The 16875-nt window shown below is 36.8% G+C and overlaps 1 protein-coding gene across 3 annotated transcripts in view; it reads right to left on the bottom strand.

Moving 5' to 3' along the window:
* The window catches only part of LOC5577732 (mucin-2), a 608111-nt gene extending 592881 nt beyond the window's left edge, over positions 1-15230 (bottom strand). Inside the window, exon 1 of one of the 3 annotated variants that reach the window (XM_021845835.1) lies at positions 13957-15230. In XM_021845835.1, the coding sequence (XP_021701527.1) occupies positions 13957-14017 (61 nt within the window). In that variant the 5' untranslated portion in view covers positions 14018-15230. The remainder of the gene's footprint in view (positions 1-13956) is intronic. The other 2 variants (XM_021845837.1, XM_021845836.1) reach the window with 2 other exon arrangements.
* Between the last annotated feature and the right edge of the window lie 1645 nt (positions 15231-16875).

The raw sequence follows: 16875 nt of genomic DNA, 5'->3' as shown, positions 1-16875 counted from the left end.
ATGAAAAAGAGAACTCAATCTGGCATTTGTCGGAAAGGGCTTTCTCAAGAATATTATTTAGTTCACTTTAACAAAAACGAACTAAATAATATTAAAGCTTTAGAAAAAGCACAACTTATGTTCGATGAAATTACCAGAACCACACTCAGTGCCGTCGGTGCCAAAACATGACCCCATGTTACAAAAAATTGCCGCATGGATGCTAAATGCATGATTTGCGAAGGTTCTTCTCACGCTAAGGACGTCTGTCCAGTGAAGGAAGATACCAATAAGTTAATATGCGCCAATTGCGGGGGCAATCATAAGTCCAATTTTTGGGCTTGTCCTTCGCGTAGGCGAGTCGTCGAGGCTCGTGCCAGGCAGATGAACAATAATATCCGTTACGATAACTGTCGTTTCCAGAAGTTGCCTGGTATAGTATCGAACAATGCTCATTTTGCAGTTAACGATCCCATACCCATCAGGAAGATCATAATCATGCTCATTCACAAACCAATTTTAATCCGTCGGGTAGCCGTTCGAATCTTTAAATTTTGAATGTTTCTACTCATGGAAAATCCTTTTCCGATATCGTAGTAGATAATTTGAACTTCTCCCCTATTCATACTATTCCAATTGTTTCAAATCAAATGGAAAAAAAACCCTGCCGCCACAGGTAACATCTACTCCGCTTCTTCGTCTACCGAAAATTCTAACGAAAAATCATCAGATAATGTACCCACTTCAAGTGATATGTCTGCCTTTGAATTTAAATTTCTAATTGAACAATAGACCATTTTCGTTAAATTTTTTTATTGGCTTATAAGATTTTTGTCATTATACTGAACAAACTTGCCTAAGGAACCCACATGTTTTGAAGCCTCTAACTATTGGAAAACAATAAAAAACTGGCGGCACGTTAGTTCACCCCTCGGTCCCCCACAAATTATTTTACCTCGAAAAAAAAAACGCGGACCCCTTTGTCCCTTATAGTTTTAACTGTTGGTTGTGGTGGGTTTTTGATCAGCTGGCATGACAGATGATTTTTGTTTATGTTTTCATTCATCATATGGAAACCACATACCACCCGATCGTCATCATCGTTTTTGCCGTTTTTTGTTGCTAGTGCTCCGTAAAAATCACCGACAAAATCATGGATAAGTTTTGGCTCACGTCATCAAGGTCCTCAGCCGCACCGGTTCCCAGGGCCAGTAGGCCAGGTGAAGGTGGAATTCTCAGAGAGCAGAACCGTAAAATCATCCGCAACGTCCGGTACGGAAAGATGGCATCCTGCCTGACGCTGCTGGAATCCGAATGCAAAACCAGAAAATTTAGAGAAGTGCACTGAACTGAGCGGTTTCCGTTTGGAATCAAGACGGGAGAGTGGCTGACTTACTATGTCCGGTCCGATATAGTTCCGGGTTGTGATATTTAGATTGCTGTGTAACAGCAAATCCATAAATCCTATACTAAAGGATGAATAAAGGAAAGAGTATAAGAGCAAGTTTGTTGTTTATTTTGTAGAAATTGTCTTCCAAGGTTTTTCCTCTACTGCGGAATGTTGACCACCGGATTCATTTTAGTCTTCTCCCGCAACCGTTGAAGGTTCTACGGAGTCCAAACAGAATAGACGCCTTGTCTGATCTTTTTCTGCCGACGAAGTTTGAATGATCCGGAAGATTGCTCACTCAAGGCGGGAAGCTTCCGGATCATAAGTCAACAGTTCTATAAGGCATTTGTCGGCATGAGTAGCAAACATAGTGATATTTAAAGTCGTTTATAATGAAAAATAGCGATTACCGTACGTGTTGGGTGGATCATAGTTTTGTTTTTTTCCGGGATTTTGAGTTTGTGGATTGGAATGTTATATATTCCTGCCGGAAGACGACTTAATGTTAAAGTTTAGAGAAAAGGGTGGACAAAGTGATTTTTAATGTTCTACATTTGCATGTTTTCCATATTGTTGCACTGATTTCAGGAAAATTGAGATCCGACTAATGAAAATGCTAAGTTAAGGTTAGGAAAGAAAGTTTTTTGACGTTAGTTTCATTGGTGCTCCTGTTTGGGGCGCCTTGACCGGGATCTCAGTCAGTCTGATCGCAGACCGGATTTGACGTTTCTAAATGTAAATAAACATCCCAATGCAGGGGTGGGATCCAAAATCACCACGATGTACAAGTATACGTATACCCATAGGGTTGAACAAACTGTGCCGCATCTCGTTTTATTTTGCAAAATGTGGTGAATATACAGGTTTTCAAAAATTTATAAGAAAATCAGGAGTGCATATAAACAAAATCTGAAAGCGGTAATATTCATTAAACATGATTGTCTTTCGAAGAAAAATACAAAAACTGGGGGTTAGATCTGACGGAAATGGTCTATTGAATCTAATGATTGATGCAATGTTCAAAGCCACCACTATGACTGAAGCAATCCAAGTCGGTGTAAAATTTTCTAATCAAATTGTTATCGATCCAATAAATAATAATTTAAATATTTCAAATTGGAATGCTCGTTCCTTGAGCTGTTTCATTTGCTTACAGCTAATAACGTGCATATTAGAGTGGTTCAAAAATCGTTTTTGCTCCACACTGCTCATTCGATTCTAGATCAAATTCTGAGTGGCCTCCCAAAATTTGAACTCATTCATCCAAAACTGAGACTGCACAAGTCCATTAAAGTTTATATGGGAATTACTAAAGCAAGCAGTTCATTCAATCCGTCATAGTTTTTGCCCATGTGCTCTTGAGGATTAGAGCTACATTGATACTGTGAGATACATTCATCAGCTACAACTTTGCTGAAGACCGTTTTCAAATCGGACGCCTCAGTAATTAGATATTGATTTATATCCAGTCACAAATTCTTCAGCAGTGCTCATTTAACTTCTGAACAGGCAACATTTCTGCACTTGGCGCGAAAGATAGCACGCACAAATCATGGCTACTATGTTTTACTGCATATACCGTTTTGATTCATATTACGGACACTTAAGGCTTCAGTGAAGTATAACCCAGCTTGGACCATACAAAATAAATCATTCTGTATGACTTTTTAGCGTTATCGAGCATCGGAAGCCCTTAACTTTCGGATGGTGGGTAAAGAATACGCGTCCGCAATTTGAATAATTTTAAATCAATCAAAACGTGTGGCCTTTTCATGATTCTTATTCCGGACGCTCCCTCACTTTTGCCTCATATTCCGGACGCATTGATTCGAATTACGGACAGCTCATGATAATCATTAATGGAACAGTCAAATCAGCAATTGAAATCGTTTAACCACTTAAGAGACGTCTAAGGTAGTTGGGCATTATAAATTTGCAATGATATTTATGGAAAAAACCTAATAAAACAAGCCTCGAAAATGAGAACTTTTGGAGGGCGAAAATTGAAACATTTCGTGTGAAATGTTTCCCATACAAACGAGAGTGTCCGTAATATGAATCAAAACGGTATCCAGTGATGCCCGCAGAACAGCCCAATAATTATAGCCAAAGTTTTACAACTCATTCAAAAATCATAACTTATTACTGGGGGTCCGATTTAAGAACGGTCTTCGGCAAAGTTGTAGCTGACTATTGTATCTCACAGTATCAACGTAGTTCTAATCCCCATTGGCAAACACTATGACCGATTGTATGAACTGCTTGCTTTTCCCATAGTAATTCCCATATAAACTTCAAAGGGAGTCTCAGTTTCATCCGAAAGAACTCAAATTTTGGGAGGACACTCAGAATTTGATCTAGGATCGAATGAGCGGTGTGGAGCAAAAACGATTTTTTGAACCACTCTAGTGCATGTAGCAGTTATTACTGAAACATATTTAAAACCTGGATCTAAACTAAAAAAAAGATCCTAACTTTTTTGTTTATCATAATGATCGACTTGATGGATCATGTGGGGGTGTTGCAATCATCATGCATAGGCGTATAAAACATCAACTGTTTTCGTCATTTGAAGCTGAAGCTTTTGTAACTTCAGGTGTTTCAGTGGAAACACAGCTTGGTAAATATACTTACATAGTACGCAATAAGTCAATTTTTTTGCCATTGGTGACTCGAATGCCAAACATCAGTCATGGAATAATTCTCAAAGTAATTCCAACGGCAGAATTTTATTTGATGAGTGCTCTTCAGGATATTTCTCAATTCAGTACCCTGATAGCCCTACATGTTTTTCCTCTTCTAGAAATCCTTCTACGATTGATTTGGTCTTAACCGACTCTAGTCATCTTTGTAGCCAATTAGTTACTCATGCAGATTTTGATTCTGATCATGTCGCTGTTACGTTTCAAATATCCCATGAAGCGATTCTTAATCCTATCAGCTCCACTTTCAATTATTTTCAAGCTGACTGGAATATATATGAAACATATAAAGACTCTAATCTTGATTTTAACATTTCTTTACAAACAAAACTTGATATTGACAATGCTCTTGAAACTTTAAAAAAAATCCTGTGTTTAAGCCAGGAGCATTGCAATTCCAAAATGTGAAGTAAAATTGAATCCATGATAATAGACGATGATCTTAAACTCTTGATCCGTCTTAAAAATGTGAGCAGAAGGCAATTTCAACGCACTCGCGATCCTTCCATGAAAATTATATGGCAGATTTTGCAGAAAGAAATCAAGAAACGTTTTGCTCAATTAAAAAACAAAAAATTTGAAATATATAATTTCTCAATTGAACTTTGGCTCTTAGCCCTATTGGAAATTATTTAAAATTTTGAAGAAAAAAAATCATAAAAGCCAATACCGGCATTGAAAAAGGAAAACAGATTATTACAGATTATTGCAAAAAAGCTCAAAAACTTGCTATGCAGTTTGAAAGTGCGCACAATATTTATTTAGGACTTACTAGTTCATTTGAGAATGAAGCTACTCAGGACTTCGAAAATATTCTAAATCAAGAGAACATTTTTTTTAATTCCTGGGAGACTGATTTGGAAGAAGTGAGAACTATTATTAAAAAGTTCAAAAATATGAAAGCTCCTGGCGATGATGGAATTTTCTGATGGAATCCTCATCAAGAAACTTCCAGAAAGTAGCTTATCATTTATAGTTGATATATTCAACAAATGTTTTCAATTAGCATATTTTCCTGACAATTGGAAAAATGCTAAGGTTGTTCCAATTTTAAAACCAGACAAAAATCCTGCAGAAGCTTCTAGCTATCGTCCAATCGGTTTGCTTTCCTCCATCAGTAAACTTTTTGAAAGGTCATTTTGAACAGAATGATGGTCCACATCAACGAAAATTCAATTTTTGCCAATGAACAGATCGGATTCTGCCATGGACATTTGACCACTCATCAACTTTTACGTGTAACAAATTTGATCCGTTCCAACAAATCTTAAGCCTATTCTACTGGTCTTGCTTTTCTAGACATAAAAAAAGCATTCGACAGTGTTTGGCATGAAGGTTTGATTGTAAAATTAATCTGAAAGACTTCCTGTAAGAGCTGGTGTTTCTCATGACAGCATTATGAAGCCATTATTCCAAATGCCATTATATTATACAATATTTTTACATCTGACTTACCTGAGTTGAACCAAAAATTTGAGTTTGTTGATGACACAGGCCTTTCCGCCAAAGGACGAAGCCTGTATGTCATATGTAATAAATTGCAAAAAAGTTGAGATATTTTTTCTTCATACTTGCAAAAATGGAAAATTTCTAAGAACTCTATGTTAAAAGCTGATACTAATAAAAAAATAAAAAAATAAATAATCGAATAAAGAAACTGAAAAGATATTTTTCTAGAGGATTATTAAAAATAGTCATTGAATTAAATGAGAACTTTCATAAGTGACAAATTGATGGTCCGATCCATCCATTTTCTCAAACGATATGCGTCATCACCTCGCAAGTAGCTCAGGTCAAATGTGACGACATTGGCTCGCTTTCTGTGCATTCCTAACGGTCCCAAAAAAAAGTGAGGTCAACAGATCAATTGATCTACAAATTGGCCACGGACCGGGCCCCACAAAAATACTCACATATGCCCCCACATAGGAAGCCAAAACACACTCTATCATCAATTACCTCCGCGAGTGTGAACCGGATTTGGAAACCTGTTCGACCGACTGATTCGACACCAACCGACCCCGGGTGCCACTATTCGGTGACCCAAAATTTGCCCATCAATTTGCACTCGGTGTCAGTTCAGTTAGCGGGAGCAGTTACATTCAGAGCACCTCACCGAAAAAGGCGTCATAGCACAGTGGGATGGATGCTCGAAATCGTGAACTTTGTTTCAGTAGACGTGTTTTATTGGTGTGGTGTCTTCAGATGAAAATTCAAAAAAAAAAAAAAAATGGCGCACTAATTTGCCTGTCTAATGACCACAGCACCATGAAAGGGATAAAATTTTACTAAAAACTGATTACAACTTGTTGTTTTCCTCATACAGTCCTTTTCGCTGTCACAAAGTTGTTGGTTTTGAAAATTTACATGACTTTGTGAAATAATGTAATCTTTGAAAACAAGAAATTTAGGAAATATATGAAAAACATTTTGGGTAATGTTACAAAACACTTCGGTAGAGCGATAAAGAGTTTACTTACAAATATATTTGAAAGTCGTCAGATGAAACAGTTCGAAACAACCTATGGCGAATTTTCGAATCTAATATTCCAGTCACAAAATGCCAAACAGCCAAACCATTTTAAAATATCTCATATGTCAAACGTTTTGAAAATTCTGATCTACGATTATCGGAAAAATTTCCAGATATTGACCATTCGTCCCGTTGTGCATCAGCCACAAATGAAGTGAAAAACTCAGAAAAAAAAAATGACAGCTAAAAAAAACCGATCCGCGTGTTACGACGACGCTCCGCAAAGCCATTAAATGCGTAACCAAAAGCGACCAAACTGTCTAATAAGCAGGTAAGGGGGTATCGCGCGCACCAGCTGCTTTGGAGCTCACCAATTGTCTCGAGGATCACCGCGACGCGACTCGCGCAAATGATGATGAATGACGATCAGACGACGACGACGACGATACCACACGACATATTGGTCGGGTCGCCTGCTGTCACACTTGTTTGCATGATGAGTATCTAATCAGTGCATGTGGCGAGATTTGGTGGCACTGTGGTCCTACCAATTGGGATTGGATTTCAGTTTTTTGAAGGGGGGTCTTTCATTACAACTAACACGGCGAGCGTCGTCAAGCGTTTTTGGGCTTTGATGCTGTGGACTGTAATTTGTGGAACGTGTGTGTGTGATGGGGCCCAGATAGCCGTAGCGGTAAACGCGCAGCTATTCAGCAAGACCAAGCTGAGGGTCGTGGGTTCGAATCCCACCAGTCGAGGATCTTTTCGGGTTGGAAATTTTCTCGACTTCCCAGGGCATAGTGTATCTTCGTACCTGCCACACGATATACGCATGCAAAAATGGTCATTGGCATAGTAAGCTCTCAGTTAATAACTGTGGAAGTGCTCATAAGAACACTTAGCTGAGAAGCAGGCTTTGTCCCAGTGGGGACGTAACGCCAGAAAGAAGAAGAAGTGTGTGTGATGGGATGCACGCGAGGGGTTTCTTCTTGGATTGAAGACTATTCGTGCAAAACGAGGTGCAAAAATTGGGGACTTAATTGTCACTATCGACAAAAGTAAATTTAAACAATTTCGAGAGAGATTACTATGATCGAGTTAAGGTTTGAAGTTAAATTAGGTAGGTTGAATCCAAGTTTTTTAGTGCTTTTATAAATTATTGAATATCCTTTCTGACATATAAGCACTAGTTAAGCTTTAATTGAATAATTATTCATAGTATTTTGAATGAATAAAGTTTAAAATTTCACAAAAGCATCGTACTGCAGAGATCAGGAATCGGATCCAAATAAATTGAGAGTCTCGTTTGATGAACATGGTGAGCTTTTTGATTTTTAACAGCAAGTAACGTACATCTCGCAGTTATTTCTAAAACCGTAATGATCGTCTATATGGAGCATGTGATGGAGTTGTAATCATCATTTACAGTCAAATAAAATATATTTTTTTCATCATTTGAAAACAAAATTTTCGAAGTTTTTGGTATTTCTGTTGAAATACAACTTACAAAATGCTATTTTTCAATGCCTATTTGCCATTTCAATGCATTATACAGTCAGTTCATTTAAAGCAAATGCACTGACTTGTGGAAATTGGAATTCAAATTTTACGTTTGAGATTTGAATGTCGAACACCGCTCGTGGAACAATCTTCGAAGCAGTTCTCAATCAACAAACCAAAATTTTGAAAATAATGCAGCACTTTCAGGACATGGCTCTAACCCATTTGTCTACATTTTTAAATTTTTAATAAATCTCCAAAAGTCGATCTGACAATTCTTTGTGGACTGCTTAGGAAGAAGTAAGAGCTGCTGTTAAAAAAAATGTGAAGCCTTTGGCGAAATTTTTAAACACATGATGAAAATTCCATGAAATAGTTTTTTTACAATAATTATTTTATCAAATCTTGGCAACAGCTCTAGTGTTAGGGTTTTTTTTCATTATTTTGACTGATAATTTTTAACTACAGCTTTAATGCACAAACTTTAAGAACAAACTTTTTTGTTGGTAAAAAAAATCAGTTTACATGCTTCAGCAAAATTGTAGACCATTCAAGTTTAAGCAAATTTGCAGAGAACAAGTTTTTTTGTAGCTTCTAAACTGACTGATTAGGAGCTATTTTTGTCATGGTGATATAGGGTGGTCCAAAGAAATCTGGTCCAAATTAAACGAATCAAGGGATTTTTTGAAAGAAAATTCCAGTTGTCTGGGATCTTACATTAAATTGTTATAAAAATTCTCAGAACTCTCCCTTTTGTGAATTCAAGATGATAAATGCAAATTTTTTTGGGCGAGTATGAGTGTGTGTTTTACCATGATAAGTCTTACTACCTCATCAAGTTTGAAGTCATCCAAAATTCTTTGCTGTTTGATCCAAGCATACCTCTGCATTTCCACAAGCTAACAATAGTTTCATGTTTTTTGTAGCAAGATTTGTAGGAAATGTTAGTATGATCAGATCATTATGATCCAGAAAGCAGTTTCACTTGGAAAGATGCATTAAATGCTTAAAAATGAAACATTAGACGCAGACGGTCTTCAAAAAAGTTGTTTGTGTAAGTTAGGCTCTTTTTTGATGTCATTCAAGAGAGAAGTGGTTCACATTTGCATAGACATGTTATAACAAACTTTCTTGTTTGTAGAAATTATAGTATACTTGCTTCGGAAAAATTGTAAACCATTCAATTTTAAGCAACTTTGCATGAAACAAGTTGTTTGTAGCTTTTTAACTGAACGATTTAGAGCTGTTTTGCTATGGTGACATAGAGTGGTCCAAAGAAAACTAGTCAACATAAAGAAACAAGGGATTTTTTGAAAGGAAATTCCGGTTTTCTGGTATCTTACATTGAATTGTTACAAACATTGTCTGAACTCTCCACTTTGTGCATTGAAGATAATAAATGCTACTTATTTTAAGCATGTGTGGTTGTAAGATTGACCTTGATATGTCTCTTACCTCATTAGTCTTAACGTCATCCTATTTCCTTTGCCGTTTGATCCAGGCATATCTCTGCATTTCCACAATGCTCACAAAAGTTTCATATTTTTTTGCAGCAAGGTTTGTCGAAAGGTTAGTATGATCAGTGCATTTTGGTCCAGAAACGGACACGCGGAAAGATGCATTTATTGCTTTAAAATGTAAAATTAAACGAAAACGGTCTTCTTACAAATGTTGTTTGTATTGAATAGGACAAGATTGAAGTGGTCCACATTTCCTTAAAAATAGTATAAATAACTTTGTTGTAAATAGAAATTGTAGTATACGTGCTTCAGCAAAATAGTAGAACATTAAATTTCAAGCAACTTTGCAGAAAACAAGTTTTTTTTTGTAGATTTTAAACTGACTGATATGGAGTTTTTTGCTATGGTGACATACGGTGGTTCAAAGAAAACTGATCCAAAAAAAACGAGACAAGGTATTTTTTGAAAGATGTTTCCGGTTGTCTGGGATCTTACATTGAATTGTTACAAAAAATCACAGAACTCTCAACTTTTTAAATTTAAGATGAAAAATGCCAATTATTGTAAACGTGTATGATTGTGTGCTTGACCGTAATTAGTCTTATTACCTCGTCATTACGTCGAACGTCATCCAGAAAACTTTGCTGTTTGATCCAAGCATACCTCTATTTTTTTTTGTTGCAAGATCGGTCGGAAAAGTTTGTTGATCAGTGCATTATAATCTACACAGCATTTTCACGTGAAAAGATGTATTTTGTGCTTAAAAAATTAAATATTATACGAAAACGGTCTTCTCAACAGTAGTTTGTATTAGTAATACCCTTTTTTGATGTTATTCAAGATTGGAGTGGTCCATATTTCCAAAGAAAAAGTAGACAAACTTTCTTGTTTGTAAAAATTATAGTATACATGCTTCAGCGAAATTGTAGACCGTTCAATTTGAAGCAACTTTGCACAAACAAGTTTTTTTGTAGCTTTTTAAGTGACCGATTTAGAGCTTTTTTTCGTATGGTGACATGGATTGGTCCAAAGAAAATTGGTTTGCGTTTTCAATTTTAATAGCTCATCAAAGTAGTTTGTGAAACACTTTTAGTGCTTTAAGGTGAAGATGAATCGAAGTCAAACCTCGAATTTTCAAGGCACAAATCTGGAGAACCGAACACCCATTTGAGCTGAAAACTTAATCGATTGGTCACCACCAGTTAGTGATCAATCGATTAAGTTTTCAGACTAAACGGATGCTTGGTTCTCAAGATTTGTGCTCTTGAAAATTCGAGGTTTGGCTTCGATTCATCTTCACCTTAAAAATGCGTAATTAGATAAGTAAACGAATTCACCATCTTTTTCCTGTTTGGAAATTATTGTTGTTTTTCATGCAAAACAACACCTATTTTGATTGCGAATATCTCTGATTGAGGCAAACATAAAAATATCTTTTGACGGCATTCATAAGACAAAATTCAGTTGTATATTATTTTAAAGAATTTGGGCCTTCCTTAGCCTTAAGTTAGAGTCCTCGGTTATGAAGCAAAGCCATATTGAAGGTGTCAAGGTTCCAGGATCATTTCGTAATGTAAATTTCCTTGACTTCCCTGGGCACAGTGTATCATCGTACCTGCCACACGATATACGATGGAAATTTGCCTATTCTTAAGTTGCATGAACCGACTAGAAATTATGATACGATTCATATGTAGGTCACCTGATATTGATTGCAATACGTTATGTTTTAAAGTTGTTCAATAGCCAATTTCATAAATTTGTTGTTATATATTATGTCATTTTGCGATTTTATTATAATTTTATAAGTGGTCAGTGATTTAAATTACATATATTTCAATACAAAAAAAAATGGTGCTCATGATACTTCAAAATCTTTAGGTAATTGTGACTGCTGTTATTGGTACCAATTTTATACAGCAGTGTCATGGAATACAAGACTGTGGCAGGGGTGGAACAATCGAACATAATTAAAAAAAAAAAAACTTGGTTATCAAAAAGCGTTCAGGTTTGTGAAATTCTTGAGATAATATGAGTAAAATTAAATTGTTGCTCCTTGAATTAATTATTGATAAACTAATAGAAAAATGCAGATTGAGCTACTTTTCTCCGAATGTCATTTGTCCGAATGCTAGTTCCCCGAATGACCCATTTTCCTGAAAAGTTATGCAGTTCAAACAGGTGCAAGAATAGTCTTGAGCAGTGATTCCCAATGTAAGCCCGACGGACTGCTATTTAATAAAAATTAACTTGAAGTTCATGCGGAATTCAAATGACTATCCAATATAGCTAATAGAGTGCTATTGTACAGTTGATATGTCAGATATTAGCCTATAATAGCCCTTTAAGGTCAAAAAGGTGAATTATCGGGCTAAAGGTTACTTAGGATGCCCTGGAAATCTGCTAATATAGCAAATTTGTCCCTAAAGATCAATAAACCAAACATCAAAGATATCGTAGAAATCTATGATGCACTTTTGAGTGGAGGTTAATTACGTTTAGATATGCCTTAAATTTTCATATGTTTAACATATTTATTTCATTTTCCAGATACTACTGCTGTAATCTTTGTAATATGACTTATTTTCGGTGCACGCATGCAACAAGCATATTGATCAAAATTTCAGCTCTACAAAGCATTTACATCCAAAAATAATAACAATATATCAGGGGATCGATTCCAGAAAATATTGGCTTCAAGGGGGTGAAAGTCAAAAAAGTTTGAGAAACACTGGTCTTAAGTGAGACTATGCTGAAATAGAAAGAATAGTAAGCAATCAAATTTTTTCGTGGTATTTCGCCATTTTCGACTAAACACATCTTGTCAAAAATGCTGAGGACATTGAAAATCGAAAGCACCGCCAATCAAGTAAAGAAGGGTGCATATCAGATAAACGTTCACCACCTTGAAATGCAAAAAGCTATAACAATTATAAGTGCTAAAAAATGTTCGAGGAACTGTGCTATTCGTGAAAACGGGGTATTCGGGAAACTAGCCTTCAGGGAACTGGCGTTCGGGGAAACGACATTCGGGGAATCGAAATTTGGGGAAAACTATCATAACTAAAAATGCATTATATTTTCTACATTTTTCGCGTCGTCTTTTTCCAAAAGTTGTATATGGGGAAGTTGTGAATCAAGTTAAAGCCTACAGCACGCTGATAACTTTGAAGTAGTGTGAGTTACAGGCGAATTTCGCTTTTTTGAAGTGATTTTTCGGAATTTGAAAAAAAAAAAAAACGTTCTCACAGTTTTTGCAGCAAAAATTGCCTCATGTATGGCCTTTCGAATGCCTTCGAAGAAAAATTTTGTCGAACAAACTCCACGAGTTATAGACATCTAAAGATTTCATAGTTTTTCACCTAAATTTACCGACAACTTCCAAATGATTACGTTCAGCAAAAATATGTACTAATACTTCCTCTACAACTTTTCAGAAAATCATATTCACGTAAAACTGAAAACAAAAAGTTTGGCCGAAACAACTAACTTTTTTGGGTCCACCCAACGTTAATACGATCAGAGTCAATTAACTGAGCTATAATGAAGAGTTAGATCAAAAATGTATTCGGCAAAGCTCATAATAACAGTTTCTTAAAGTTTGCCGAAGAATGCAATTACAAAAACCTCAAATAAAAATATATGGAGTAAAATTTAAACCTTCATAAGCACCACCTTATTCAATTTTTTTCTAAGGGGTTGCTAATTTCAATTACGAACTTATCTGAAGACATCACACATCTAAAATCAACGAGAACGAAAAAAAAAACTTTTTTCCTGTTAAATTGTCGATTCGAACTCTTGCGCGAGTCAAAATGGAATTAACCCCTCTACTAGCAGCACCATTTTATAATTAATCAACAATATTCAAATCACCATGCCGTTTATGTTTAAAGATATTTTTGCTCGATTTTTTCACAATTTCTCAAAGAGCTTTTCTGCCTTAAGAATATGTATCAGTTTTGAAAATTGGTTATTTGGTCCAGTAGAATTCCGAAATTTCTTGAGGGACTGACGCGTAGCAATAACCCACGTCCATATCTTAGGCTCATGTTCGGTTACACGCTTTTCAAGCCATTAGGTTGATGATAGTCTGTTGTGAAAAAATAGCCGAATTGATGTAACCATTTTTGAGTTATGAGCTTTTATGTACTTGGTGCCGTTCTGGCAGTATAAAGATCCTGAAGACTTAAAAAAAAACTTTAGTTAATTTCATATATTTCGCCTGCTCATATTTGTGATCAAATTGAATCATGTGAATTCATAGATAAATGTTTAATAAAACCTTGATCAAAAGATCGCAACTCATTGTATTGTTTTGTGCTACAAGGTACGAAATTATTACAGTTTCAACAAGATCCATTCAAAAGACTTCAACGCGATAAGCGACGAACTTATTGATTTCATCATAAAGACTCCCTTGCCCAAAACCCAAATGTATCGTAGCCTTACCTTGATTAAACAGCAGAACCAGGCACGAAAGCCAGAATACTCCTGCTCTAAACTCCATCATCGGACTGTTCTGTCTTCTTAGCAGGAAACGTTCCACACTTCGGATGTCCTCCTGGACTCTCCGTTCTCCCTATAAACTAGCAAGTACTATTCTCCCGCTTCAACAAAACCTGTAGAAATCCTGTTTGTTCCACTTTTCTTGAAGCACTTTCAGATTCACACCTCTTTTTTGCACCGTCAAGGAAAAATCTTCAAACTTCTACGAAAATCACTGTGTGCAACAATTTTTCTCTTTTCCCCTCACTTCAACGAAAGATTTCAATTGGGGGTAGCTCTAATAACTTCAATTCCTCACAACACTTTTTCACCTGCCGCCATCACACACATACGCCCTTTTTGGTTTCATGCGATCCACTCATCCACCCTCAACTACCATTCACTGCTATCATCCGTTTGGAGTTGATCCAGATTATTCAGATTTTGCGCTACGCTTCGCTGGCAGGGAAATCCTTCCTGGTGGCGCTAAAATCCCAGCTCACTGGACCGGACGACGGAAGAAAAGGTATTTTTCTGCGGGGATTTCTCTCGACTGAGGGGGGCCCGATAGATTGGCGCGCACTTTTGCAAAACTTTCCCAAACTCTCGACGCAGCTCTGTTTGGCGTGTGTGGATTATCGACGAACGCACTCAGCGCAGCATCTCTTCGAGGGGTGTTCGATGGGGTCTTAATATCCTCGTTTCTGGGATGGAAAATTTTTTTCGATGGAATTCACTCCAGAACTGTGTCACATCACTAAGGGATTCGATGCGATTTAACTTTTTTCCTGAAAAATTCTTCCTCTCTACGAACCGACAGATCAAACTTTGAAACTTTGTGTCAAACTATTTTCCAGAACTTAAACTTTTCCGAACTTATCAGACGAAACTTCAACGTTACACTCGGCGTTGGGATTGTGTGGTCGACCGATTCGAAAATAAAACTGTTAGCACTTGGACTCAAACTCCCTGTTGGGGTCCTGGGAGCCTAGTATATGATTTCTAGTCGAACAGAAAACTGGCAAATCCGAAAACGGCTTTGGAAAAAGGGGAAACACAAAACCCGCTCCAAGTGCTTCTCATGCGAGCACTTCTCTTAAACTAATTTCATTATTGCAAGTAATTTTCCGAGGTGCTGCTGGCTGCCAGGCTCCCTGTCGCTTAGTTTGGGTAGGTTGCGCCTAGACCTACCCGAATGTCGATCGGAAACCACGAAGAAACGACGAAGACGGTGGTGAAAACGACGGCGACGACGACGACGATGGCCAAGGAAACCTCTCTCTCACTTGAAAGCACTTCGCTCACTTTTGCGATCGAACCCAACTTTGCGGAGGACAGCTGACGACGACGGCTGAAACCGAAAGCTCGCGTGCTGAAGGTAACTGCGAGTAAATCTGTAGCAGGGATGCCAGTTTGGAAGACATAGTTTTTTTATTGAAAAACATTTGAGGAGAGCGAAAGACGGATGACTTGTTAGACAATTTTCAATTACAGTCAACTCTCCATAACTCGATATTGAAGGGACCATCGAGTTAGGGAGGTATCGAGTTACAGAACACAAAACCAGTGCAACTGCGATCCAAGGGACCATCGAGGTAGCCATGAAAACCAACTTTCACTATGGTTCTCTAACTCGATATCGAGATACGGGATATCGAGATACGGGATATCGATTAAGGGAAAGTTATCTGTATTTATTTATTATTTATTTTACAATTTGTAGATTAAAAAAATGTTACCAATGCACATTGGTCCCAATGCCATGTCAAGGAAGCCAAACATATTTGCGCTTAAACCGTCAGTTTAAGAAATGTGGTGTCTTCGGGAAAGTTTCTCCATATTCTTCAGACATTTTTTCCAGTGATGTGAAATTAAGGTGGCCCACGTGGTTTAGGATTTTAAATCTTTTGACACCATTAGAAAGATTATATTTTTTTCTGTTAATGGTGAGAAACCTGAGAGGACGTTTTTTGTTTCAAGAGAATAATTTAATTTTGAAATAATATGTTTTTGAACAACAAACGTCTATATCTTGACAAATAACATATAGTTCTTGGCGGCTTCAGCAAAAATGTGCACAATTGAAAGTTCTAGAATTTTCTAGTACAAAGTATCTGTTTGCGCAATTCAGAGATAAAGACATTATAAAAAAAACATTTTGTCGAAGAAAATCTCTGATAACTCTGCAACCATAAAGATAGAACAGTGGTTTCTTCGGCAAAAGGTTGCGAAATCAAAAGTGCTAACTTTTTTTCTTCTGTTTTTCTTCTTCTCCTTTTGTTTCTTATACTTCTGCTTCTTTCTTTTTTTTTTGTTTTATTATGTTCAACTTACAGGAAGTTTATAGAGAATTTTTGAAGTCGTGATTAGACAGCGGAGCAACTTTTGTTTCAAGCACCAGAATTCTGTTATTCAGGTAATTTGAGGTCGCTAAATTCAATGCTGTTTTCGGAAATTTCACTGGTTTTTGGAGATATCAATCATTGAAAATGCATTAGGCCGGAACCTATTTATAATTTGACCTTGCAATACCCCCCCCCCCCCCCCTTCAAATTTGTCAAAAACGGTATCGCGCGTGATAGTTGGACAATTATTGCAAAAACAATATCTCCAAGAATGTTTTGAGAACGATTTCTCACAAATTTATGTAGATCTTAATAATGTTGAACTTCCAGCAAGAAACTGAAATTCTCAGTTATTTTGAAATTTGGCGCTGTCCATCAAATACGTAACGCTCTAGGGGGAGGGGGGGTGTTTAGGCTCCTGCGTTACGGCTCACATAAAAAATGAAATTTTCAATACGAAAAGCGTTACGGACGGGGGAAGAGGGTCAAAAATTTCCAAATTTAGCGTTACGTAATTACGCCACCTTTTATTCTCACA

The sequence above is a fragment of the Aedes aegypti genome, chromosome 2, assembly GCF_002204515.2.
Source record: "Aedes aegypti strain LVP_AGWG chromosome 2, AaegL5.0 Primary Assembly, whole genome shotgun sequence".
Lineage (NCBI taxonomy): Eukaryota > Metazoa > Arthropoda > Insecta > Diptera > Culicidae > Aedes > Aedes aegypti.
This window is presented reverse-complemented; position numbering and strand designations above follow the sequence as displayed.